The sequence below is a fragment of the Anser cygnoides genome, chromosome 14 (genome assembly GCF_040182565.1).
Source record: "Anser cygnoides isolate HZ-2024a breed goose chromosome 14, Taihu_goose_T2T_genome, whole genome shotgun sequence".
In the NCBI taxonomy this organism is placed as follows: Eukaryota; Metazoa; Chordata; class Aves; order Anseriformes; family Anatidae; genus Anser; species Anser cygnoides.
In genome coordinates, this window is record NC_089886.1 from 4,617,745 (window position 1) to 4,643,434 (window position 25,690).

At 45.6% G+C, this 25,690-nt stretch overlaps 2 protein-coding genes and 1 long non-coding RNA gene across 4 annotated transcripts in view; 1 reads left to right on the top strand and 2 right to left on the bottom strand.

Moving 5' to 3' along the window:
* KLHL3 (kelch like family member 3) overlaps window positions 1-6,381 on the bottom strand; it is a 41,431-nt gene extending 35,050 nt beyond the window's left edge. The window contains exon 1 of one of the 2 annotated variants that reach the window (XM_048057261.2): window positions 6,161-6,381. In XM_048057261.2, the coding sequence (XP_047913218.2) occupies window positions 6,161-6,174 (14 nt within the window). In that variant the 5' untranslated portion in view covers window positions 6,175-6,381. Of the gene's footprint in view, window positions 1-3,591; window positions 4,384-6,160 lie in introns of those variants that run through there. The other variant, XM_048057263.2, reaches the window with a different exon arrangement.
* Window positions 6,382-6,408: 27 nt separating this feature from the next.
* LOC106032789 (uncharacterized) lies at window positions 6,409-13,731 on the top strand. Its single transcript, XR_001205047.3, has 4 exons — window positions 6,409-7,149; window positions 7,383-7,537; window positions 10,640-10,974; window positions 13,183-13,731. It is a non-coding gene; the product is annotated as an uncharacterized lncRNA (long non-coding RNA).
* Window positions 13,732-16,980: 3,249 nt separating this feature from the next.
* HNRNPA0 (heterogeneous nuclear ribonucleoprotein A0) lies at window positions 16,981-19,900 on the bottom strand. The gene has a single exon (XM_013175722.3). It carries the CDS (start codon window positions 19,589-19,591, stop codon window positions 18,650-18,652), a length of 942 nt encoding a protein of 313 aa, XP_013031176.2. The 5' UTR covers window positions 19,592-19,900; the 3' UTR covers window positions 16,981-18,649.
* Between the last annotated feature and the right edge of the window lie 5,790 nt (window positions 19,901-25,690).

Consider the following 25,690-nt stretch of genomic DNA (forward strand, 5'->3'; position numbering starts at 1 on the left):
ATGATAAAAGAGAATGAATCAGGTTAACGCAAGAGCCTAGGCAGCCTGGCTTTACCTGCAGATCATCTCTGAAAAAGGGTGCAAAGCCAGGGAAGCATGCAGGATCCTTCCCCAGAACAGTCAGATGGCCTCTACTCACATACGTATTTCATGCACATATGCACGTATATACACGTGTACTCACACGCAGTAACTTTTCTGTTGAAAACCACAATTATTCATGATTCACTACCCCTTGACAATGTGCAGCCCTTACTAAACATTGCACTCTCCCCACTGCCTGCTCCTGACCGCCTCCTGCTGCATCCCCAGGCCCCACGAAGCTCGTTGTTCCCCCCGGTCATCCTCAGGAGGCTGAACTGTCCTCCCCCAAAAGCACCGCGCTGAGCGGCAGCCAAGCTGCAAGCAGCTTGCATGTACATCTGCATACTGAGCGGCCTCCAGCTTTGTGCCTGAGACAAAGGTTAGCCTGTAAACGCCAAAATCCAGCCAAGTCCAATTCCTTCACTTTGCTGAGCAAGTTAAATATTTCCAGCCATAAGCGAAGCCGCGAGGCTGAGCACAACACAACTCAGCACTTGTCTCAGATGAGGGAGACAGCTTCCCCGCCTGCACCTTGGTTGTCTTCCAATTAGCCTTGCACGGCCAGATAAAAACCAGAAAGGAGTGTACCTCTTGTTAAACATTTAGTGCTCACAGGGCTGGCACCAGGCAACAACACAACCAGTTTTTCTGTCCCTGGAGAAAGCTGAAAGTGCTCTGTGCCAGCAGCACCCCAGGCATGGAGTTTCAGCAGCCTTCGGCTCTCACCCAGGTCTGCACGCCGCAGCGAGGGAGCCTCCTTGCCACAGGGACATAGCCTGATTCAGCTCAGCCTCTACGCTGCATCAATCAAAAGCCTCTGCTGAAACCTCAGGCCAAGTAAAGTTTGACCACAGCTTTAGAAATCCAGTGCAAAGCCTTGCTTTTTGAAAAGCCAAGCCTTCCCTTGCAGCACGCCAGGGCCAAGCCAGGAAAAGCGGGGCTCTTACAGTGCAGGCAACTTCACCAAGCTTTCAGTCTCCAAAGCTGAAACACCTACAGGAAGCAAACACATCAAGAAAAAGAAAAAGAAACAGAAAGAGGTGACAGCAGACAGCTGGGGTAGGCACAGCAGGGCCACCGCAGGGCACTGCTTGCGGTCATGGTCAGAGATCAACCTCACAGGATCCGAACTCAAGCCCTGCACGCAGACATCACGAGGCTTCTTGAATAGGGAAAAGCACTCTGCTGAGATTTATTTGTTAGCACTCCAATGCCAGAGACCAAAGATTCATTATTTTCAAACTTTTCAGCTGGCACAAGATACAGATCAGAGGGCACAGCAAGTTTCATTGAACGCCAACGTAAATGTCAGATCAACAAGTCTCCATAAAGCCTCAACTCTGCCACCATTTGTCTGTGTATTTTAAAAGCAAAGACCTTACTTCTTTTGAAAAAGATCAATCAATTCTTCCTAAAAAGCATGAAAAGTAACTTTTTGAAAAGCATCCTGAAAGACATTCTCAGATTTACTAGCAGGGGTGAATTTCGCACTTTACCAAAGAGCCAAAGGATCACCACAAGAAAATACTGCAGATTATCTGGTTAACAACTTGTTTCAAAAAAAAAAAATTTAATCAAGATATGCTATTTAAAGTTCTTTCCAAATGACTCATGTAAGAAACATTAAAAAAAATAAACGACCAAGAGCCTTTAACTCATTTTTGAAACTGAGTCAGCTTCCATAGAATTTCTCTCCATTAATGTATGGAGGCTGATTTTTGTCTGGGAGAGAGATCTCACACCCCCATGCACGAACTCGCAGATATCACCGACACATTTCCAACATCGAAATGCAAGAACCTACATGCTCCAAGCAAATGCAACCTGCCACAAAAAAAAAAAAAAAGCTACCCCTGCAAAGACCGGAATAATGCATTACATAACCCAGACCTGAGGCTTCTCCCACTACGCTGAGAATTGTTATGCTTCGGAATTACTCCGTTATTTTATTAACGGAACAAAGACAAGGAGAGAACAAAGTCCTCGGATCAAAGGCACCGAGCGGGGCGTGCGGGATCCCACAGCCCAGCACAGGGACGCTGCCCCCAGCGCCCCCAGTTCGAGGAGCTGATGTCCTACCGCCCCAGCGGGACCGGCAGGCCGGGTGCCAGGAGCAATTTGTTCTATTCCTGGGCTATCTGAGGCCGTGCACCGAGTGAATGGACAAATGATTTAATTTCCCTGGGCCAGATGAACAGCCTCGTTAGGGACGCAGCAGGACTCTCCTCAGATGAGCGAAGAGGCCCGTCCTTTCAGAGCGCGCCAACCCCACCGCCGCTTCCCGTGTGGCTTTTCAACGCCGTCCCCGAGTCGAACGAACGCACCCCCATTTCAGAGCCCCAGATTATGTCAGCCAAGTTAATAGAGCCCCATTTCCACCACGGTTTCTCCTCTCCGAGGCTCACCAGCAGGGCTTGGCTCAAGCCGCCCGCAGGCTTGCCGCAGCTCCTGCCTGAGCGCGGCCGCATACCAACCCACGGCAAGGTATTTTAAACACCCATAACCCGCAGCTCTGCTGCGTGCATGCATCAACTATAAAGTTGGGTTGCCTTAGTTACCAGCAGTAATTACAGATGTCTTTGTAGATTATGTGAAAGAATAAAAGCCCTCCTTAGAGCTAAACTGTCCCCTTGCAAGATCATTGCCGCGTGGAGAGCTGGTAAACCCCGGGAACAAAAAATCAAGGCTCTGCCAAAATCAGTTCTGAGACAGGCTTTACGGGAGCCAGAAGTTCACCCTAAAGGAGGGGCAGTTTCCAGAGGAGCTTTCCTTCAGAGCAGAAGGAAACCACCACACAGCACCGGGGGGCTCCGGGAGCCGCTCTCGTCTCCACAGGCCCAGCGCTGCCCTCACGGCCGGCCCCGTCAGCCCCGCGCCCCCACGGGCGCTTCGTGTCTCCGTGCTGAGATGAGTGGCATGTTAGCTGCAAATTTGCAAAGCCTTGGGCACTTCTTTCCGGGATACTTTAAAGATTGACATTTTACAGTGATGTTTGTAGTTTCTGACAGGTCTGGCATAGCTCCGATCGAAAAATTTGAAAGGTACCTAATAGCAGCTACTAGTCTTCAAAGCTTAAACGCCACGTTAAGATAAATTAGGACCAAAACATTAATTTAGTCCTGAAGTATTTTTATTTCTTTACTGCGATAATTCTTTAGAATCAATGACCAAAATCATGGAGCCAACACGTTATGCCCAACAGTGTTATTCCTCGAGTCAGACACACAGTAAGAAAAGGAGGTCAGTGTAGCAGCATATTTATGAAATCTTAATTTCTGAATTTCTCTTTATGTATATCCAAGACAGTAAAAAATGTGACTGAAGGAGTTCAAACGCATGGATTTTAAGAGGATTTCAAAGAAACATTATTATTAAAACATTTAAGATAGAGCATAATGGAAAAGATTTTTAAATAGCATTTTTATCCTATTTAGTTGAACTTTTTCAGTGCCTACATCAGCACGGAGACATTAACTTAGACAAATACATAATTGGCACACAACTTACCCCCAGAAGTACATATCAACGGAGACAGGAGACCTCAGGGGAAAAGCAGACTTCAGGAACTACTGAGGAAAGTATTCACTGACAATAATGGAAGCAACAAAAAATAACCCAAATGACAAGAATACCATATGCTTTCTCCATATTTCTCAGAAAAATACTGTGAAGAGGCTACCACCACTCAGAGAGATATTTAAAAATCACAGATGTAAAAAAAAAATAATAATTTTTCCTTTCCAAACTCAAAAATCTTGCACATAGAGACTCAGAGTACCAAGCCCAACCAGACACCATTATGTATTTTCTCCATAAAATTAAAGGCTCCATCAGCACAGCAAAAAGAATCAGGATTCTGGGATAACTTGTTGCCAGATGTGTACATTCAGGTTAAATCCCCCTTGCCCACGGCTGCTTCTGCCCCTGTGCAATGACATGGGCACATGACACCACTGAACAACTCAGATGTGCAAGCTAGCAGGATATTTGAGTCCTGGCAGGCTTCGGACCGGAGTCAGAGGTGATGCAAGCACCAGTAATGTGTTCCTCATGAACTACAAAAATGGCAAATTAAAAACCAGGGGGAATTCTGCTGTCATAAAAGCCACAGAGTGTAAAATTTAAGGCCTAATCTGCATGACATATTTTTGAGTCGAAATGCAAGGCAAAAGTACAAAAACAGGAGCAGAACCTTCCCACAGAGCCGCCAGCCCACTCACCACCACAGCACTTATCAAGCAAGGTCATTTTCTAAAGCCTCCTCTCAAGTCTCGTTCAGAGCAGGCAAAGCAGCTTTGCTGCGGTTCTATACAACATGTCCTTTCCAACGAGAAAGCAAATTAATATTTCCAGCTTTCCTTGCCAGGAGTCAAACCCCACTTTGTTACTGCCTGTGGCCACCTCCAGGCTTCCTTCCTCTTCCCAAAAACTAGAAATGAAAACAGCAATTTGGATAAGCATTCTTCACTTCCAGAAGCAGAAAGCATGCCAATGGGGGCAATCAATCCTTCATGTCCTAAAACTGGACAGTCTAGAACAAAAAAGAATGAGGCAAAACAACCCAGGCACTTTCCAGGTGACTTCTTCCCCGCTGAATCCCCAGCAAGAGGGCCCCGTGCAATATGGGGCCCAATATGTGACAGCGCCAAGGATGAGCACAGCCTGGGGGTACCAAAACAGCTCCTCTCCACTTCCTCAAACACTAGGCTCATTTACATAGACAAAGGAAAAAAAGAAAAAGAAAAAAGAGGAAAACACTCTATAGCCTAACATCTAACATGACAATGTAAGATTTCAAGGCACTGGAAATTAATATCTGGACATTAATATTTCATTTAATATCAATAGCTGGTTAGTCATGCCCTTGCTGGAAATAGAAGCTGTACAGTGTAATTTAGAGAGACATGACAGTTGTGAAAGGGTGCATTGCACATTAAATACTCAAAGAATTGCAACTGTGGGGTCGCTTAAGGGTAGAAAGCTGCCCTTCAGAGCCTGGGAAGTAACTCTGACAGGCTGCAGCAAGTGCTGTCCTTCAACAGAGGGAAAACACCCAGAATTTGGGGGCTGACCCCGGTTTAACTTTCCAATGTATCATATTTAAACAAAACTTGTGTCAAGCCCTGAGGATCAGTGCTACCAGCAGGTCAAGCCCCCTCTCTGTTCCCCCACCCCCTGCAAGGTCACCAGCACAACTTGAAAAGGAAGCGCTCAGCATATCCTGTTCAAAAGAAAAATACAAAAAAGATACAGCTTAGTGTTTAGCTTGAAGCTGTACAAGTGTGCTGCTGGTGTAGGAAAGGCACCCAGACAGCAGGGAGGAAAAAGGCATGCAGAGAAGGCGGCGAGTGCTGACCACCTCCCCGGCACCTCTGTAGTCCCTGAGCAGCAATAATCTCTTTTATGCATTCAGCGGGCATTAGGTCGACTCGGAGCATTTCTGCACGCAGGTCTTGGAGCTAAATCGTCACCTTGCAGGAAATAAAGTACATATGGCCCAGCAAGTGTGCGAGGAAGGCACAGGATCCACTCCTGCCTGCCCTACCACTCATGCTGTCTTCCACGTACGCACAGGTACATCGACCCCCGAGGCTTTCACAGGCGTTACAGACTTTCATTCATTAGCCAAAAAAGCGCCATATACCTGCGGGTACGCCTCTGATTTAATTCCCAAGTCAGCTGCCGGAGGTCCAAGCAACACACAAGGCAACCACAAGCCCAGCGCTCCGCGAGGTGTACGAACCGCTCCCGCAGCACGCCAGCCCCGCGCCGCTTGCGCTCCAGGTGCAAAAGCGATAATTTTATTATTATTGATTTTTTTTTTTTTTCTTTTAACCGCCGCCTGGAGCAGCCTGCCTTCCCTCGCTGCTGCCTTCCAGCACACACCTCGCCGACAAACGCCCCGCTCCGCGGCGAGGCAGCCCGTCACCGTGACACTGCAGCATCCCCCGGGCGGCGCAGGGGGGATCCCACCGGGGGGGGGGGGGAAGGAACCCCACCTTGTGCGGTGGATCCCACCCGAGCAGCGGGGCCGGGGCCGCCGCTGGAGCCCGCAGCCCCCCGAGGCGGCACCTACCTCTCCTCCTCCATGGTGCGGCGCGGCCGGGCTCAGCGCCCCGGGCCCGGCATGGCTGCGAGCGGCCCCGGGCCGCGTCCTCCGGGCGGCTGCCGAGCGAGGCGTCCCCGGCGCGCCCCGCCGCAGCCACTGCAGCCCGCGCCGCCCTCCTCCTCCTCTCCTCCTCCTCTTCCTCCTCCCCCTGCTCGCTCGCCGCTCGTCTCCGGGCAACAGCAGCGGCGGGGGCGGCCGCAGCTCCGCCCGGCCCGGCCCGGCGCTGGGGCAGGCCCCCGGAGCAGGTGGGGGAGCCGGGAGGCCTCAGGCCGCCCTCAGCCCGCCGCTGGGTTCCACACGGAGGTAGCGGCGTGGGGGGGGCTCTGGTAAGGCCAGGAATAGCCTCCAGCCCAGCCGGACGTGGTTCTTGTGCAAATGGAGTGCTGGCACGCTGGAGGAGAGGTTCCAGGAGTGTGGGCGGCCTGGTACAGGAGGTAGCGGAGCAGCCGAGGGATCGCAGCCCTCTGGGCAGTGCTCTGGGGACGCGCTCTGCTCCCTGCCCTCGCTGGAAGAAACAGGCAAGCAAGGAAGGCTGTCCTCAAAACCGCTCCTTCCCGTCCTCTCCTTTCCTACATGAACTGCAGCCCCGCTTCGCATCGTTTCCAGTTTTGCCAGGGATGATGATAACCCAGATAACGGGGAGGCTTCTGGATTTTGGCCTTCTACGAAGTCCACAATCTACCAGGCCAAACGCTTGCTGCTGTGGAGGGAATGTGGGCCCTTCTAAATTGCAGGTGCTGTGCAGCCTGAAGGACCGGAGCCGGACTTGCTGTTCTTACTTTCATCTGTATAAATAGAGGGACTTTTGCATGTACTTTTTTTTTCATTTTATTAAAATAATTTCCTCAATCTTATTCTGCTACAATGAGGCCCTAGAGGTTAATTATAAAGACAAGAAACAATTGCTTTCTTCATTACTTTTCCATTTACAAGATGTGCTTGTGCAGTGGAAAGAGGTAAGCAGAAGTGCCCAAGAGATTTCTATTGCAAGATGCCCTTCTTTTTTGTAAATAGTTATCACCCCACCCTTTTACATTTCCCCTCCAATCCTTCTTCATACCAAACTAACTTCCATACATTCTTTAAAATATATCAGCAATAACGATTTCATAGATTTTATTGCACCTTCCACATGAGAATTTAAAAAGCTTGTTGAAAAACTTAACTGGTCATCATTCCCATTCTTCAGATAAGAAAAACCAAAACACCTGGAGGCTAAAGGACTTTATCAAAGCTGCATGGGGATGGAGAGTCGAGAGTCCTGCTGTTTAAACACCATTTGGCAGTCCTCCCACAAACAGAAGAAATACAAGGCCATGAAGTCAAACCTCATACAGGATTCAGGTAAAAGGAATGATTCCTGCATTTCCCTTTGAGAATCCTGTTAAACTAATTGGTTTAACACATTAGATCCTCAAGGACTTCCCAAGTGTCCGTGCAGTCTTACCGTCCTGATGCACAACGTGCAAAACTATAAGACAAGTTCAAATCAGAGAAAAGGCAGCAATACTAAAAATAGTAGTAATTTATCTAGAAAATGAGGGCTGGAACTTGTTTCCATTGAATAAGTCCCTTGACAGTCATAAAACGTTCAAATGCAAGAGCAAGTCCTGCAATTGCTGCCAAATACCTGTCTATTTCTATTAACACAGTTATTTAATAACAAAATAATATGCTTTCACTATAAAAATCTACACTTCAATCAACAGCCCAGGGTACGAGGCACATAGAGTGCACCAAAATAGCAAACCTGCTTTGTCCAGCCAACACTGTGCTCTACAAATGCCCACAGCAAACACAGGAAGGTAAATCCCAGCAACAGGAAAGAGCAAACCAGTGAATAGTCACAGCTGCGATGGAAAAATGCATGTTCCAGTAATCAGAGATTACCTTTATAGTAGCCTCACAAAATAATCGTGCCAGGATAACACCACAATGTAAACATTTTTGGCTTGTTTTTAAGTACAAAGAATGTTATCTTGAAAAAGAAGCTTTTTAAAAGGAATTAACAGCACTTGATGGGTGGAATTGTTCAAAAAAAATCCTACTAGGAAGAATTTAGGACTATTTAGGATATCTAATCTATTCTCAATCACTGGCAACCATATAACTGACACTCGGTTTTGAAAGGTCCACAGAACATCCATGCAGTCAGTACTATGTACCATGGCCTACCAAAACCTTCCCAGATACCCGTGACAACCTTCAGATCTACAGTAGAAGACCAAACCCCACAGCTCTAATGAGCTGCAGGGAGAGATGAGGAGAGATCAAAGCATTGCCAGTGACCCGACAACAGTAAGGAACTACTTCAATAAAAATGCCAGAAAGGGGGGTAATAAAAACAATCCCTGCCAATCCCATACAAAATTCTCACCTGGCCCAAAGTCTGGCAACTTGCTTTAACTCTGAGTTTGTCAGTAAAGCGCACTGAGTGTTTTTAAGAATTTAATTCTGTGAATAGCACCAACATGTTCAGACAACACCCTGTCAAACTCCAAAGCTTCAGCAGAAGCCAGGAAGACCTCCCCTCCCAAAAATCCAGCAGCAAGCACTCTTTTTCTCTCTGCATCAAGGTGGAAAAAAGGGCCTGTCTGTCTCTGCAAGGCAAACTACAGGAGCAATGTATCACAGGATCATAGTTTAAAAAACAGTGCAAACAGTGATTCAGTAACAAAGGTGCCTCAGCAGAGAAGCCCTGAAAATATCTGCTTCCAAATATCAAAACCCAAGGCTGTTATTTTTAACTGGATTGTTCCCTTCTTCCTTTTATGATATGCCTAACATACGACCAGCCATTCATATTAGCAAAGCACTGCCAGAATTTAGAACCCATCATTTTTATATTAAAAAAAAAAAAAAAGCAGCTCAAGTTTCGCTCCTGCAGCAACCCAAAGGGACCCAAGGCTGAAAACGAAGCTCTAGGAGACCTTCTAGGTAGGGACCTATCCTGAGCTGGAATCAGCAATGTTTTGAAAGCTGAAGAGGTAAAAGACTCCCACCGAAGCTGTGCTTCCTGAAGCATGCAATCTGTAAGGACAGAGGCCGGGAGCACCCACCCGAGCCCCCTCCACCCGCCGGGCCCCAGGAAGGTCCTGCTCCCAGCAGAGGAGCTGCAGGAGCTGTCACCGCTCCCAGACTCTGAGACTGTTGCCCTCTGCTGGCAGATGTGCAATTTCTACACTCCTGTCTGCCACACTCCATTGAAATTGGGGTTTATGAAACATGCTTTCCTTTAATCTTTAAAATGAATCACCATACCTATAAGGATAGCATTCTTTCTCCAACAGTTTCATCATAAAAATACCAGCTATAGAATAATAACCTGGCCACCTTCACCCCCAGGCTGTTATTTCTGGAGCACAAGGCATTAAACTGCTCACCCAGCCCGGCAGTAACAATTAGCAGAAAACAGGTCTTCCTGCTCCTCCTCTGACCCTTTCCTGTAGCATAAAAAAGTGATGTCACCCGCAGGCAGCGATGTCAGCAGCACGAGCTTCCTGCAGGTTATCGTATTATATATGTATCAGAGACTTGCTGGAAGATTCTCAGACAGATTTGATGACTTAGAATTGAGCATGCAAAAGGAAAAAAATAAAATGCAGGAAGAAAGCTGTAAAAACAGCTCTTGTGGATGCTTGAACAAAGGTAAAGGCCAGTATTCAGGTGGCCTAAATGCTACGTCCTGCTGCCTAATGCTGCCTTAGTTTTGACTCCCATTTCTGCACCGTCTGAAGTGTCCTGTTCTTACCACAGGCTGGACACGGGGACCTGAGCAGAACTTTAGGCTGTAATCCAAATGTGGGTCATTTTAAAGTGATTCTTTTTTAATATATCCCTTAATTCTTTCACAACTGCTTTTGGTAATAAGGGGAAGCTACCCATACATTTCATAAAGATGCTGCATGGCTTCGTGCCTGTATGCAGTAACTCAAACCAGCATGAACAAAGCCACGCTAATTCAGGACCTCCCCGCCTCAGTCCAGGTCTATTCACTATTACTCCTTGTACACTTAATGCTTCGCTCTCTTCTTGATTTTTTTTCTTCAAAAATTACTTTTTGTTGTTGTTGTTGTTCTCTGTGAAAGCCAGGAAGCAGCCCACCACCCTGGTACTGGAACACAACATGCTGAATGTTAATGTGAAGGAGTAAATCACATTAATGACACTCATGAAAATTTTGGCAAGATTGCTTCCCATAGACACATTATTTCACCTGAATAGAAAAGGCTGTCTCATGCAGCATGCCCTCCTGGCAGATAACATTGTCCCTCAGTGTTTTCTGGGCAAACACTTTTTTTTTTTTTCCTCTCTTTTTCTCTCAATCTCCATAGCAATTCAGAATGGGAATTGTATGCCAAGGGTTCAGCTCGGTTTTCTGTTCGCTTAGCGAACATTCACGGTGCCCTTTTCAGGGCTCAACTTTCTCATCCTCTCTCCATGCAGAAATACACTCTGTGGGGAAGAAGGAAAACACGCGTAGAGAAGGCACCAGAGAGCACGGGGCACCAGCTGCTTGCAACACTTCTGGCCCAGAGCAGCACTAGCGCTAAGACAAGCCCAGCTCTTCCTTCCCAGCTTTCCTTCCAGAGGTGGCATTTCTCAATTCTCTCTCAGTTGGCTCCCACGTGCATGGAAAACAAGAGCTCTGCGTTGCCACCAGCTACACACAATCCCAATCCAACGTTTCCAAAACACGTGTGGTGCTGATTCACACCTCAAGAGGCTTGAAAAGTAACACGATACCTCCGAGCAGAAACCCAAATTCAATCTGGTGCTGGGTGAGTAAAAGAAAAAGTAACTGTTTCCAAAAGACACAGAACAATTATTTGCCTGTATTTAAAGTTCCAGAAAATAACAGACAGGTGAGCCTAAAATGAAAGAGGTATGGCAGCTGGCTTCAGGTTACTCACTGCTAAGGCTTGAAGCTCGATCCCCTTGCACTCGTGGGGATCTCTCTTTTTCAGGAGCATACATAACCATGAAAATACTCCAGCAGCAGCAGTCTAGCATTACTTCTCTTTCAGGATGTATTTTACTAAATATCCTTTGCCAGAGGCATTAGAAATTACAACTACAAGCAGTGATCTGGGGTGAGAAGTCCTGAACTTGCCCTCAGGACACAAAGAAGCTCTCTTCAGTAAAATAAGCATCATTATTCCAGCAGCAGTGAAAAGAATTAAAGAATCGCAAATCAAATCACACAGTAAAGGATTTTGTCGCCTGGCAAACTTAAATGACAACTAAAGCTTGAAAAAGATACTAGATTACGACTGGAAAAATAAGATTGGAAATCTTTGAAGGCTCTGCAACCCAGCCAGGGAGCAGTCAGCGAGCCTGAAACCAGAGGACATCCCTTTTAAGGAGGCAGGGCACCTGAAAGATGAAATAGGAGTAAACTATTTCAAAACACAGCCAAGAGCACTGTGCTTTTATACAATAGCTAGGTGAGCGCAGCCTCCTCCCAGAGCTGTGCCCTGCCCTTGTTGCTGTAATTTGTTCATCAGGGTGTGTGGTTGGAAGACGGAGGCTTGCCACTGGACCTGGGTTAGCATGCAGTAAAGAAAACAAGGTGATTGAGCCACAGAGAAAGAGAACAAGTAAAAAGAGCATGAATCTCCAGCCCCAAACACTGCTTGGGCATTTTATCCAGCTTTGTTTTAAACTAAGACCATTTTGGAAGTCAGGACCGGACTCTGATCTTTCTTCTTCCAAATCAGTGCCTGCAGTCATTACACTCACGCTTCTTCCCGCCAGGATTTTGTCAAAACCAAGTTTTCTTAAAACGTAGCAGCAGACAGTTGTAAAACTGTAGAAACCAGCCAAAGTTACAGAAATGGCAGAGGTGACTAAAACGTTATTTGTCTTTCATATTGACTGGATTACATACCAACTGGCTATTTTCAGAGGCACCTCTCCGCATACCCTCCAATTCAGAACAGCGCATTTACAGCAAGTGCAGGGCTTCTGAGAGACTTAAACTAGTTGGCAATTGCATGCTATAAAGCAACATTTCAACAACACGGGTATTTTCGGATTCGCCAGCTCATTCTATTTCTAAGGATTTTTTCCTGCAATGTTCATCAGTGATATGTACTTTGATGTTAGCAAGCAAATGTGCATCTTGCCACGTTTGCAGCTAGAAACTGAAAAGCTTTCTAAATCGGTATTGATTCCTTACTGCATTGCACACGAGAGATATTTATAGTTGTATAATGAATGTAACGTATCAAAATCATAGTTGTACACGCTGTAGTTTATTTTATTTTTAAGGAAGAGGTGTTCTTACCAAAAGTACCTTCCATTTGTGAAAGCATTCAGGAGCAACATGTTACATATCGGACTAAGAGGGTTAATATCCAGATGCCTCAGACAGATGGCATTATTAGTCTGCCTGGGCTTGGCATCTAGTTTTCAAAGTTAAGGAGCTTTGGTTACTTGGATGTCTGACAATCTGAGAATAGCCAGGGCTGTAAGCCCGATGCATCTCTAATAGCAATAGCCACCAATAGCGCCTACCGGACTTGGAGTGCAACTGTTTTCTTGTTTGCTAAGATCAGCTGCACTCAGAGTACTTAGCAAAAAACCCTACAGCAACTTTTAGTTTAGGACTCCTGCTGGCAAAGACTGACCCAACAACAGAGACCACTACTTGAGGGGTTTTTTGTATCTTGACCGCCCCAACCAAGACCCAAAGTGTTTCATCTTTTTAACTATGTTCAGCTTATTCAGTAGATACACTTCAGGAAATAAAAGAATCCGAAGCATGTCTCTCTTCCTCACCAAACTACAGCTTCTTTGCAGCCCTTGCTCTCTCAGCATTCCCATTACACTACATTACGCTTCTTTCCTTTTTTCTTCTTTTCCCCACGAGATGGATTAGATGTTTTTAAGGGGAACACAGATATGATTAAAGCACTCTTTGAACCATACAAAGAGAGGTAATTACCTCGAAAGTGACTATATTTCCTTCCCTTTGTATATTACAGAAATCAAAGAACTCTGGGAGCAGAAAATGCAGAAAGGACCAGGATTTGTCAAAGGAACATCAAGGAGGAAAGCACCTAATTCCATCAGCTCCTTTAAAAGTTGGGGTATACAGGTAACTGAAAGAAAATTCCTAGGTAAAGATACATAGGAGAAAGCCTTTCATTTTGTTATAAGAAATACACCTCTTACACCAGTCAGCAGGCGCATTTACATTGCAGTAGGAATTCATTAAAGGTAAGCAGAAGTAGAGGTTCTGTGCATCTGTGCATACACGCACATACCAGAAATAATAGGAGTGTTACTACTTCAACAGGAGACCTAAAAAAAAAACCTCTTCAACAAAAGCAAACAGTGCTTGTTGAGGCTGGCTCAAAACTCCTGCTAATGTTCCTTTAATTGTAAAAAACATTTTAAAGCAAAGCAGAGATGTAATCGTTTATTTATGAAATACAAAAATAAGCTGAAAACTCATCTTTAAGAGATGCATACATCAGATGACAGAATCCATTAAGCTAAAAAAGATTTTTTAAGGTGTTGTTAACTGCACCTATGGCTAAGGTGAAAGACTGAAATTTTCAGTTACACTTTCAATCAACTAACATTAATTAAAGGTATTATATATAGACATACTTTGAAAGACATCAGAAATGTCTCCTCCCTGTTTGATAGCTTACAAAGCAGCAGTTCACAACAAAATGTATACCACACGAACTGTTGATTACGTGATAAACTCCAATCCATAGCAGCTACCCCTCAGGAGAGGCAGCCCTCTTTAAAACACTTCCGTGAGCTACCTCCTGTTAGAAAACCAATTATCTCAGACTGTAGGAGCAAATCCTGCTCACAAAAACATACCGCGGTTCTGTTTACCATGCGCACAACAGAACTCTGTCCTGAAGAGTTTTGTTGTTATTTTTGCTATTTTTTTAAACCAAATTTCGGCATTTTAGAACCTTCTGAGGTACGCAGAAAGAAGCTGCTCTATTTTCCTACTTGATTGGGAGGTTGGGGTCCCCAGCACCACTCGGGCTTAGACCCTTTTCAGCAGCAGCAGGAATGCCATTGTATTGCGACAATAATATCAGCTGACGGGGCAGGATAATAAACCTCTGTTCTGACCTACACTACCCACTTTGGTCTTTGAACACCAAATGAAAGCAAAATTTGCTTAAGGGATCGGTCTAAGTGGCAAAAAAGAACACCATAAAGCATCTGAGAACCTTAAATTACATGTTTAACCACCTTCAATATTTCAGTTTCACTCATTTTTAAGGCCATTACACGCGCACACAAGGTATCTGGTTTGGTTCAATCGCATCTCCTAAGCGCTCCCCCACCAGCAGGGCCCAGGCCCCTCTTCCCTGTAGGCAGAACTGGGAGCCCGAGAGCTAACGCGCTGCAGCTGCACCACTTGCACCTACTTCAGGACACAAAACAAACCCCAAGCTTCAGTTCTGGAGAGTAAACATTGCCCACTGAAGTCTCCTACACAAGCCTGAAGGTCAGTGCACAGCTTTTATTTTGTAAAACTCTCACAGCTGTAACACACTTAGTGACCCAGGCAGAGATTTTCTTATTTTGTCAAAGCTGTTTCAGCTGCTGCTTCTGTTCTAAATTACTTTCTCATCATCTAATGGTGAAAACAAAGATGTGCTTCTACTGATTTGTGCAGATACCCGTCCATTAAACACACAGGTGTCGAGCATCTTTTTAATGCAGTGGGATTTTAAAAAGTGTATAGGCTAATTTTAATAATAAAAGGGTGTAGGCTAATTTTATTAGTCAAATAAAATTTACAAGTCATACCTGATGCAGGATGAAGAACAGATTATGCTTTGGAGTAGAGATGAATACTCTTTACTCTTAAGAAAACCATGTACACATCACACCACAGCTGTACTGTGATATTGCAGTCTCTGAAGAGCTTTCTTTTGGAGAGTTTCTTTTTGCTCACGCAGATTAAAGATAAAAAGAACATCCGCGTTCTAAGAAACCTACCACACTTTTACTTTATTCAACTTCAAAAGTAAATCAATTGCTCTCACTTCCCGTTTCTGACAGGTGAAACAAACAATCCTTAAGGGCCTTCTGTTCAGGAATGAACAAAATTATTAATTTCAGACACCTCTATGCCAGAACTAAGCTACAAACTAAGAACAGCAAACTGAAGTTAACCTTATTTCCATCTCTCTAAGACCATCCCAGAGCAACTTTGCAGCCTGAAGCTTTGTTTACGTGCCAGCTACCAGGTCAGAAAGTTACTGTCGTTAAACACGTAAGCAAAGCTTTAGCACCAAATTTCTCCCTTTTACTATGTCATGTACTAGAAACAGATACATATTCAGAGAGATTCTTTCAGTCATTGTCTCTTTAATGCTATCCAGTACAAATTTGTCTCTCTATATTCCATGCTACAACCCAGCATTACTGCCCCTTATTAAACAACCACTTACATGAGCCTCTGAAACATCCCCGGCACCGTCACAGCGGCATTCTTGCTCCCTTGAGACAAGAAGTCAGAGCAGAGCAAGTCCCAGCTACTCGAGATGCTCGCCACAGAACATTTTGGAGGACACCTTTGAAAGTTAACACAAATGACAGCCTGCTGAGATACACATAGCATACTCCCCAATATGGGTGCAATTTCTGGGATCCACTTTTTATTCTCTAAGACATCAGTCCTACAGGAAGACCGCTCCATACAATCAAATAGCATGTTTTAGCACAACTCTTTAAAATCAAGCTGTAACTTGGCAAAACTGTCAGATTTCACAAATGAAAAATATTTTTAAAATCTACGTGTTTCTAGCATCAACAGGTCCTTTTATGGCACACGTGAAAAAAAAAAAACACAAAGCTATAGTTGGTGACCAAATCTCCATCCCCCGAGCCAAATGACAAGCCACATCACGACGTGAGTTTAACTGCCTCACTCAGACCAGGCTGTCCCTTGGTAAGATGAAGGCAGTCCGTCTGACAGGGACCACATCACACACCCAGACTAACAGAACACCTAGAACTCAGCAGTCCACTTCAGCTACAAAAAGGAAAGCTGTGCTTCAGGTGAAGTTCAAGGATGACTGTCCAACATGGATTTAGAACACAAAGGTACAGTAAAACACCTTCAAGCTCAGTGAACTGAAATGAAACCAACCTCCTGCAGCTGCCCTGACAAGAGCCGGCACTTCACCAGTTGCAGTGTTTCACAAATACTTCTCCGAGGCGTCACGCACTGTCAACAACACATCAGTGACACTGGTTCACAACTGAGGCTGACAAGTGTTTGAGATAAAAAATATTACAATATAAATGCAAATTACTTGGAACCTATTTACAACAGCTAAGCCAAAGAGAACCAGTTTCACTGTGTAAGAGCCACAAGTTATCGCACTCCAGAAGAAACTCTGCTCTTGGTTTAAATCCCAATGATACCAAAGGGTTGTCCTGTTCACTTAAGCAGGTAAGGAATTGATTTTGCACTAGTTTTATTTCTAATAGCAACAAAACCACTCATTTCAACTAAAAATCAGTGTCAGGTTAGCCTGACATTAAAGACTGACTCTAACTCGAATTTTCATCCAAAATCCTTCAGCCCAGCGGCGCAAATCCCTAATTTCACTTTCCACTGGAATCAGAGGGAATTATACACCTAGTATCTTGCACACCTGGCACAAACGAAGATCAGCTTTTAAGATGCAGTCCCATAAAATATCTAATTGCTTAGAAACCTCAAGTCAAAATAACTTTGTACTTTTTAACTCCATGCCCAGTATCATACATACTCTGACTCAAGCATGTAAGGAATTCAATTCTTTATTTGATATCCATAAACCCATAAACGTTGCTATTCTATATTTCTATGCAGGAAGGCAGTTTTCCCCTAAAACATTATGCTTTTTTAATAAACAACAAACTTTAATTCTATTGCGTGAAAAGGGCTACAAATATACATTTGTTAATCAAGCAGACTACACAAATATTTTTGCTTTACAACTGGCACCTATGTTACTGGTACACTTAGCTGGCTCATTTGTCATAGCACTTTGCCCAAACAGCTTCGATTATCACTTTTGGAAATATATGGGCAATTGCAATTATTTTAAAAATAATAATAATGTGCTGAGGCAGGTATTGCAAATTCTTTTTTTTTTTTTCAGTTGATACTCATGGAGCCCATCTTTATTCGCATGCAGATTTCATTTCACTCTACACCAGTCATCTAATGGCATAAAATAACTTTCGAGTGTCTAGTACAATCGTTAGCAAACCAATTTTACTCCTGCCGTAACGAAGCCTGCAGCAGCGGGTCTGCCATCCTGCCGGTAGATGGTGCTGCAAGAGATTCTCAGGGAACTTTAACGTAGGACAATAGTTGAGAATGAAAAAGTCTGTTAACCCGGTACTATGAAAACAAGAATGCATTTAATAGAAGGGATAAATGTCGACCCTTTCCTGTAAGGAATCATACACAGACAAACCAATAAGAGGACTTGAAACTAAGCAATCGGAAATTCTGAACATTTTATATGAACGAAGCACATGCTTAACACAAACTATTTCTTCAAAACTACACAGTACATACGTTGATGGAAAAGTCCTATAGAAAAAATTGACCAACCATGTCAGCACGTCAAACTGCCTAGTACAAGATGGTGGATGGACACAAACTGCGTGAGAACGAGTAATTAAAAAACAGACCACATCCACGGATTAGTACTTCAAAAAATTTCTCTGTCGAGTGTTTGAAAACCAATAAATCCGCTAGGGGGGTAGCAAAAAAGTCGATCAGGACCTTTACCGGCAATAAAATATTTACTCTGAATACACAGAGACTTTAAAGCAGAGGAACACTTGCTTCAAACCTAGAAAAGCCTTAAACCGTACGGAATGGATCCTAGGAAAAAAATTAGACATGTAAAGGTCAATGAACACAATGATTTATTTAAAAAATAAAAAACGTAAAAACGATTTTTTTTCCTCCTTTACAGAAATGTTAATTTCAGTCATGGGATCCGAGTAGGTTTTGTAGAAAAAAATGTAGTAGCCAGGTATCGAGTCCTTACAACAAAGAAAATTCCCCCGTAACCCTCCCCAGTTTTTACTCCAGATCAGCAAGACGCTTCCCACCCCGTACCCCCCCCCAAAAAAAAAAATTAAAACAAGACATTTTTCGTTGCTAGTATAAAAACGACCAAGGTCCAAGTAATAATAAAAAAATAGAGTCCATCAATGACTGTAACACAAAGTATGTGTGTGTGTGGGGCCTAGTCCATCTTCCGAGAGAAAAGAAGTGGCACAGGCAGCAGAGGCGACCCCCAGGGGGCATTTAGGAGCTGCTCCCACAGCGGGGAGGCATTTAAAAGGAGCTGCCCTTCGGCGGGCGAGGGGAGAAACCATTTCGAAGCTGCCCCGTGCCGGAGGGAGGGCTCTGCACGCCGCCCCCCCGGCGGCTACGGGCGCTCCGGCTCAGAAGGAGCCGCCCCCGTAGCCTCCCCCGCCATAGCCTCCTCTGTACGGTCCACTGTTACTGCGGCCCCCCCAGCTGCCGCCCCCTCCTCCGCCTCCTCCGCCGCTCTTCATGGGCCCGTAGGAGGACTGGTGCTGGCTGTAGCTGCCGAACCCGCCGTACCCGTTGCCGTAGTCGCCGCCTCCGCCGCCTCCTCCGTAGGAGCCGCCGCCGCCGCCGTAGGAGCCGTACCCGCCGCCGCCTCCTCCCCCGCCGTAGCCGCCGTAGCTGTTGTAACCGCCGCCTCCCTTGGCCAGCCCGTTGTGGTCCCGGTTACCGGATCCGCCGCCGCCCCGGCCCCGTCCTCCTCCTCCTCGGCCTCCCCGCGAGGGCCTGGCCGCGCCGCCGCCCCCCCCGCCCGCCTGGATGTCCTCCTTGGGCACGGCCTTCTTCACCTCCACGCGGTGGCCCTGGATCGGGTGGAACTTGACCACGGCCGCCTTGTCGGCCGCGTCGTGGTTCTGGAAGTAGACGAAGCCGAAGCCGCGCTTCTTGCCGCTCTGCTTGTCGGCGATGATCTCCGCCTTCTCCACGGGGCCGAACTGGCTGAAGTGCTGCACCAGGTCCCCCTCGGCCACGTCCCCCTTGAGGCCGCCCACGAAGAGCTTCTTCACCTTGGCGTGAGCCCCGGGCTTGGCCGAGTCCTCCCGGGACACGGCCCGCTTCAGCTCCACCGCGTTGCCGTCCACGGCGTGGGGGGACGCGGCCATGGCGGCGTCGGCCTCCTCCACCGCCGAGTAGGTGACGAAGCCGAAGCAGCGGGAGCGCTTGGTCTGCGGGTTGAGCACCACCACGCAGTCGGTCAGGGTGCCGTAGGCCGCGAAGTGCTCCCGCAGCCCGGCCTCCGTAGTCTGCACGTTGAGGCCGCCGATGAACAGCTTGCACAGCTGCGAGTTCTCCATGCCGCCGCCGGGAGCGGGGCCGGGGCCGCGCCGGGGCCTGGCGCCGAGGCTCCTCCTCCCGCCGGGGGGCAGCGCCGCCGCCGCTCTTCTCCCCCCCGCCTCCGTCTTGCCGCCTCTTCCCCCGCGCGGCGCCGCTTCAGGGCTGCGGCGGCCGCCGAGCGCTGCCTCCCGTCGGCCGGGCCCCGCGCCTCGCCTCGCCTCACCTCACGGGCACGGCGCGGCCCGGCTGCTGCCGCCGCTCCCGCAGCGCCGAGGGGGTGGGGGGAATGAGGGACGGGGACGGGCTCGGGCACGCACAAAATGGCGGCGGCTGCTCCTCGGGAGCTCGCCCGGCGACTGGTGCCCACACAAAGGGGACGCCGGGAGCCCCGCCCGCCCGCCCGCCGCCGCGCCACGCCCCCTCCGCGCCGCCGCGGCCAATCGGAGCGCGGAACCGGGGGGCCGCCCGCGATTCGCCGTCGGGGGCGGGACTAAGGCTGCGATTGACGGGCGTGGAGGCGAATCGGAGAGCGCGACCTCCGCCGCGCGGCGGCAGGAGGGGCGGGGCTCGCCGCTGACGGACGCGGTGGGCAGCCAATGGGGTTGCTCCGTAACGGCCGCCGGCGCCGAGCGCTCTTCGCGCGCCTCGCTCAGAGGGAGGGAGTGGGAGGGGGAGGGGGCGGGGCCGGCCCGCGCTGCGCCACTGCGTCAGCCCGGCGGCGGGCGGCCAATGGGCTCCCTCCTGCCCGGCGCGCGCTTTCTCCCCGGCGGCCCCGCCCCCGCGGGCGGGAGCGTTTGAAAGGCGGGGCCGGGGGCGGTGGCTGAGGTAGCGGGGCCGGGGCCGCCTCAGCCGCAGCCCGGCCCGGCCGCTTTGGTTTCTTTCTCCCGTTCCCATGAGTCCGGCTGCCGCCCCCCAGCCCGTGTTTGTCCCTTCTAACCCGTCCCGTGCCCCTTTGCTCCTTTCCAGTCTCTCAGTCTTAAAGAGTTTTCCTTGAAGTCCCCGTAGAATACCTGCTTTATGCCCCAGTTCTTGGCTTCCAAAAGCCTGTCAGTGCTGTCTCGTTCTCTACATCACCCAACAACGTGGGCATCAACACTCGCCACCACGCTGCCCAAGAGGCAAACCACGGCTGAGCCTGGCCACCAACGAGCGAGCGAGTCGGGCTGTGGCAGCTGGACAAGCTGGTCACCCACCTTACCTTACCAAGGCACAGATGGGAAAGCCAGAGAGGTTTTCTGCAAACCAGAAATCCTGGGGACTGGGTCAATCAAAGCTGAGAATCAGACTTGCTTTCCAGCAAGTTCACCCCCTGGGTCCCTGTCAGACACATTACAGTCTCCTGCTGAGAGAGACTAGAACAAGCCTCCAGTTCAGCCCCTGGTAACAGGCTGTAGCTGCCTCGGTTTCCTTGCTCGATCCCCTGACTGCCAGTGTTGGCGCGAGGGAAGCAGCAGAACTGCAACATCCCCCGATTCCGATCAGCTGCTGTGCAAAACGCACTCTTGGAGACTCAGATACCAGCACAACACTGACTGTGGCAGAAGGGTGAGTTAAGTACAGCCCCAAATGAAGGCCAGAGAGGCTGAAAGTTTCAGCACAAAGCGCGATTCTTCCTTATCCCCCTTCAGATGGTGTCAGCTCCTGAGGTTAACCCTGACAGGAAAACTCTGGCCTCATTTCTGTCAGCAGGCCAAGCTTTTGGTCTTTAAACTTAAAGGCCACGATTATCATCAACCAGTTCAATTAATATTTGCAATATAGTAATCCAATTTTTATTAAATTGTGGTTTTCTGCTATAGCCCAGTCTTTTAAGAGTAACATTTACATGACAGCAATATTAAATCTCCATGTTCGACTGCCACTCACAAGGAAAAACACCATGTGTTTAGATCCATTTATCTCAATGCATGAACAGACACAATCATTGTAGCTAGTTTAGAAAAGAGAATAGACCCATAGAATCACTGAAATATTTGTGGTTTAAAAATAACCATACCCTACTCATTTAAAAAAAAAAAAAAAAAAGCTTTCCTAGAGGCTGTGTAAAAGTTCCACACAATTACAGGAAATACAGAAATATGTTTTGCCTACTCCTTATCGCAAAAACTGTGTAGCCCTTCCCAAGCTAAAATAATGTCTATTTCATGTAGAAAATAACCCATGAGAGTTTTATAGACTGTTAATAATTTACAGCAAAAAGGAGGAAAAATTAAGAAGAGCTAATTATGGACACCATGGACACCAAGGAAAACGGAACACTTTGTTATGGCTCACTTTTGTCCCTGAAACAAGAGGGACAGGTACGCCAAGGAAGAGATCAAAGAAAGAAGTCCCTGCTTCTGTCAGCAGGAGGAGGAAATGAGGGGTTTTAAGACGTGAACAAATCACTAGGGAAAATCAGTAGCTGACCACATTCAAATATAACCCAAAAATTTCCTCTTCATTTGCACTTCTCACTGGTTGATTTATGAAAAGGAACAAGTGATAAAAACCTTTAAAATATATATACCCATCTCTTGCAGATAGAAGTGTCTCCTCTGATACTACAGAAAGCCTTAGTGGGTAGGACCCATTCCATTCCTATGAACGATGTGCTCCTACTTGCTCCTGAAATGAGCCTTTTCCATCTAGTTGCTGTGAGCCACTGCAAACGTGCGATACACAGCACCTATGCAGGGGGCACAGAACCAAAAAATGAGTCTCACGCTGTGCATGTGAGACGTCCCCTGTCTAAACCAGACAACACTCCTGCAGCTACCGCAGTTTCCCTACCTTTTTTTTCCTTATTTTTGTAACTGTTTGTAACTACATATGATTAAATACCTAATACCAATCTATGTATTTTGAAGTTCTTAGGCAAACACCACTAAAAACAAATACATGCTCTTCCCCTCCTCACAGGGCAGTTGCAGCATTAAATCGTTTCAATGCTGATAGCAAATTACAGAATAAGAATGCATTGTTTAAGCAGTTCGTTTTGAACATAGGCTAATGCTCCACCTGCAGCACTACCTAAAGAAAATGCATTTCTCAAACAAGAGTCACTGGTCAAATAAAGCAGTGTGTAAAATGTCCTCATGGGATATTTTAGTTAGTATTCGAATATTAGAAAGAAGAAAAAAAAACATATTATTTTCAGGCATAAAACATTCAATTTATTCCAGTAGAAAGCATACTACCGAGATCCACAGGAGGGCATCACTGCTTAAGAGATCATAAAACAGGAATTTGAAGAGTTCATTTCAGGCATTGAGCTTCCTACGTTACTATATATTTTCAGTAAAAGCTGATACAAAATACATCATTAAGGAAATCATTATAGCATTTTTTATCACTAAAGACATATCCTTCTGTGATGCTGTTTCATGGGTCCAAATTTCTAAGACAGAAAAGGAATACTGAAGGATAGATCTTCAGGGGCAATAGAATGATATTAAGAAGTCGAAAGCAACTCTTAAATTCTAAACATTCTGATTATTTAACACCTTGTATAAAAACAAAGTAATTGCCTTTTAATTTGTTTCAACCCCTTTAATCTCGTTTTTATCAGTGCTGTTGGCTTCCATAATCAACATGTGTTGTTGATTTGTTTGTTAGAACAATTTAAGTGTATCGATAGATTTTTTTAAAAATGAATTTAAGTACGCAGGTTTTTAGTAATGGAGTGCAATCCTCTAGATGTAGGTTTAGTTTTACCTTCCGGCAGACAGAACGCATATTGAAACCTACAGGATTCCTTCATGCAGGCTGTTTGCAGAATGAGTTCTGCATTGACATTATGCTCTTTGAAGACTATATTAACAGTATTTTAACACATCCTGGCTATATAGATTTCATCCCAAATTTTTCTAAACATGCATAGGCCAAAATGGTCAGGAATAGAGGGGACTCAACCATAATTTCCCAGATCACTTGGAGATCTACACACATTCAGACAAGGATTTTTAATTTAATCATATCAGAGAGGTATTATAAAAGACTCTTAGAAGTTTCACTCCCACCAAATCAACACCCCAGGCAGAGAATAATTTTGCAGTTAATAGGAAGAAATTTTTGATAAAACATGCAGGAGCAACAGAAACTTCCCCATCCTGGCCCCTTGCTTAAGCTATGAGTGTGAAGAACTTAAAAAGAGGTAAAACCTTCCTTGAGAAAGCTATTGTGTTTTTGGTTTAAAGGCAAAATATTTATCTTTCATCCTGTTCTGCTGTTTATACTTTAATCTGCAGAAACTTCAAATCTGTGATCTTACTTTTGAGACTAGCACGAATTACCACTGGTTGGGACAGGGTTTGCATTGAAAAGAGTGATTAAAATGCACTGAGAGGGAACTAGACACTTTTACCTATCTAAAGTTTCAATAGGACACTCCTTGGGATAAAAATTTCTGTGCTGTGCAAATTCAGATGGGGAATAAAACACTTTACCCCTCTCCTTTATTTGCTTAATGCAAAATAAGATATTCTACAGATAAAAAGGTATCTGTAGAATACCCCACAGGAACCATTTATTCAGTAAGCACTATCAAAAGTTTACCTTACTGAGCAAAATCTTCCCTGAGTGCCTTGTAAGGGGACTGTGCTGAAAGAGAGAAACACATCTTTGTGAAGGGTGAAGGGGAAAGTCATCAGATAATCGAATTTGCATCCTCTTCTTTGGACTTATATTACCATTTTTCCTTAAATCCTGCCCTCCCTCTACTGTTTTCTCTGAAGCTCAATTTCTCTTTTCCTCTTTCATCTTTCCACTCGTCTGTCATAATTGATGATTTCCTTTCTTCTCCTTCCTAAAAGTTTATATAAGAGCTGGTCATAATTTGGAGCGATGGGATGAAAGTAAGACAGGAAAAGACAGTCTGAAAAGTCAGAAAAACATGTCAAGGATCAAAGAGTCTGGCAACGCTGAGACAGATGTGAAAGGGTAGATCTTTCACTATATCCTGGGCTAAGATAGACCAGGATCATAAGTTTTGCCTAAAGAAGAACAAATCCTGGAGCCAGCAGCAATATTGTCCATGCTCTGATCTTTTAAACCTGCAAATCTTTGTCTGTTTTATGTATTTTTGGGTAAAATTAAAATCTAGTAGCTTTTTTTTTTTCCCCTTAGCTATTCCTAGCCCCCATCTATTTCCTGTTCCAGAGAATCTTTGTAGGGCACTTTTTTGTCTTTCTTTTGCATGTCTGACATTTAGCTTTGTTTGAAAACAGCACCAGGAGTTATGCTATGAAGTTCAATACTTACCTGCCTGAAACCAGCTGTAAGATACCCATGCTGCTCAAGGAATTTTAAAATGAGGTGTATAAAAAGTAAGGCTTTCTAGACCCAATATAGCAATCTAGAATTCATATTTTTAATTCAGAAAAAAATATACTACAGCTTGAAACATGCAGGAAAAATTAAACAGAGTGATGAAGAGGAAAAAAACTTCTTTTGATTACTTAAGTATTTCTTAATTAACAATTAGGACAGTAAAAAAATTCATGGCATCAGAAATGCAGGATTTGATGCTCACAGCGTTGTTATAAAGAGCTTGTAGAATGGAAAGGAGAAGATACAAACGATCTTATTCCCCTCAAATGTGTGAGCTATTCAAGTAATCCATTCTTTGGCAGAGATCACTCTTGGAAAACATCAGCTAGAGAAGTTCTAGAAAGCTACAAAGGATTGAATCAGGGTTTGGAAAGTGGAAACTATTATAAAATAAAAATTAATGCAGTCACACTCCTATTACAATTACTCATATATCTTATCTCTTTTTCAGTAAGAAAATAGAAAAGTGACTTGGCTGACCCAAAAAATAAAGATGCTAACCTTAGAGCCAGAGAAGTGTATCAATCTCCATCTCAATTGTATGCCAGTTGAATAAGGTCCAGAAATTAGCTGAAAGTTCATGGCACGATATCATTGTAAAAATGAATATGCTATTATAAGTAACTCATTTAAAGTTAAAGCAGATTTTAAAACAGTTGACTTTTCATTCTAGGCATGACCTAATTGAGAGGTAAGGACCAGAACGAAGAATCAAGGATATTGTAAGGCTGTTCTTTAGAACTATGCAATACAAAGAGTGAAACCTAAACTCCAGATAGTGAACTTCAGTGATTTTTTGTGACAATTTC

Excerpts from the sequence above, each read along its gene's own strand:
- HNRNPA0 (XM_013175722.3), bottom strand. The coding sequence starts at position 19,591 with ATGGAGAACTCGCAGCTGTGCAAGCTGTTCATCGGCGGCCTCAACGTG.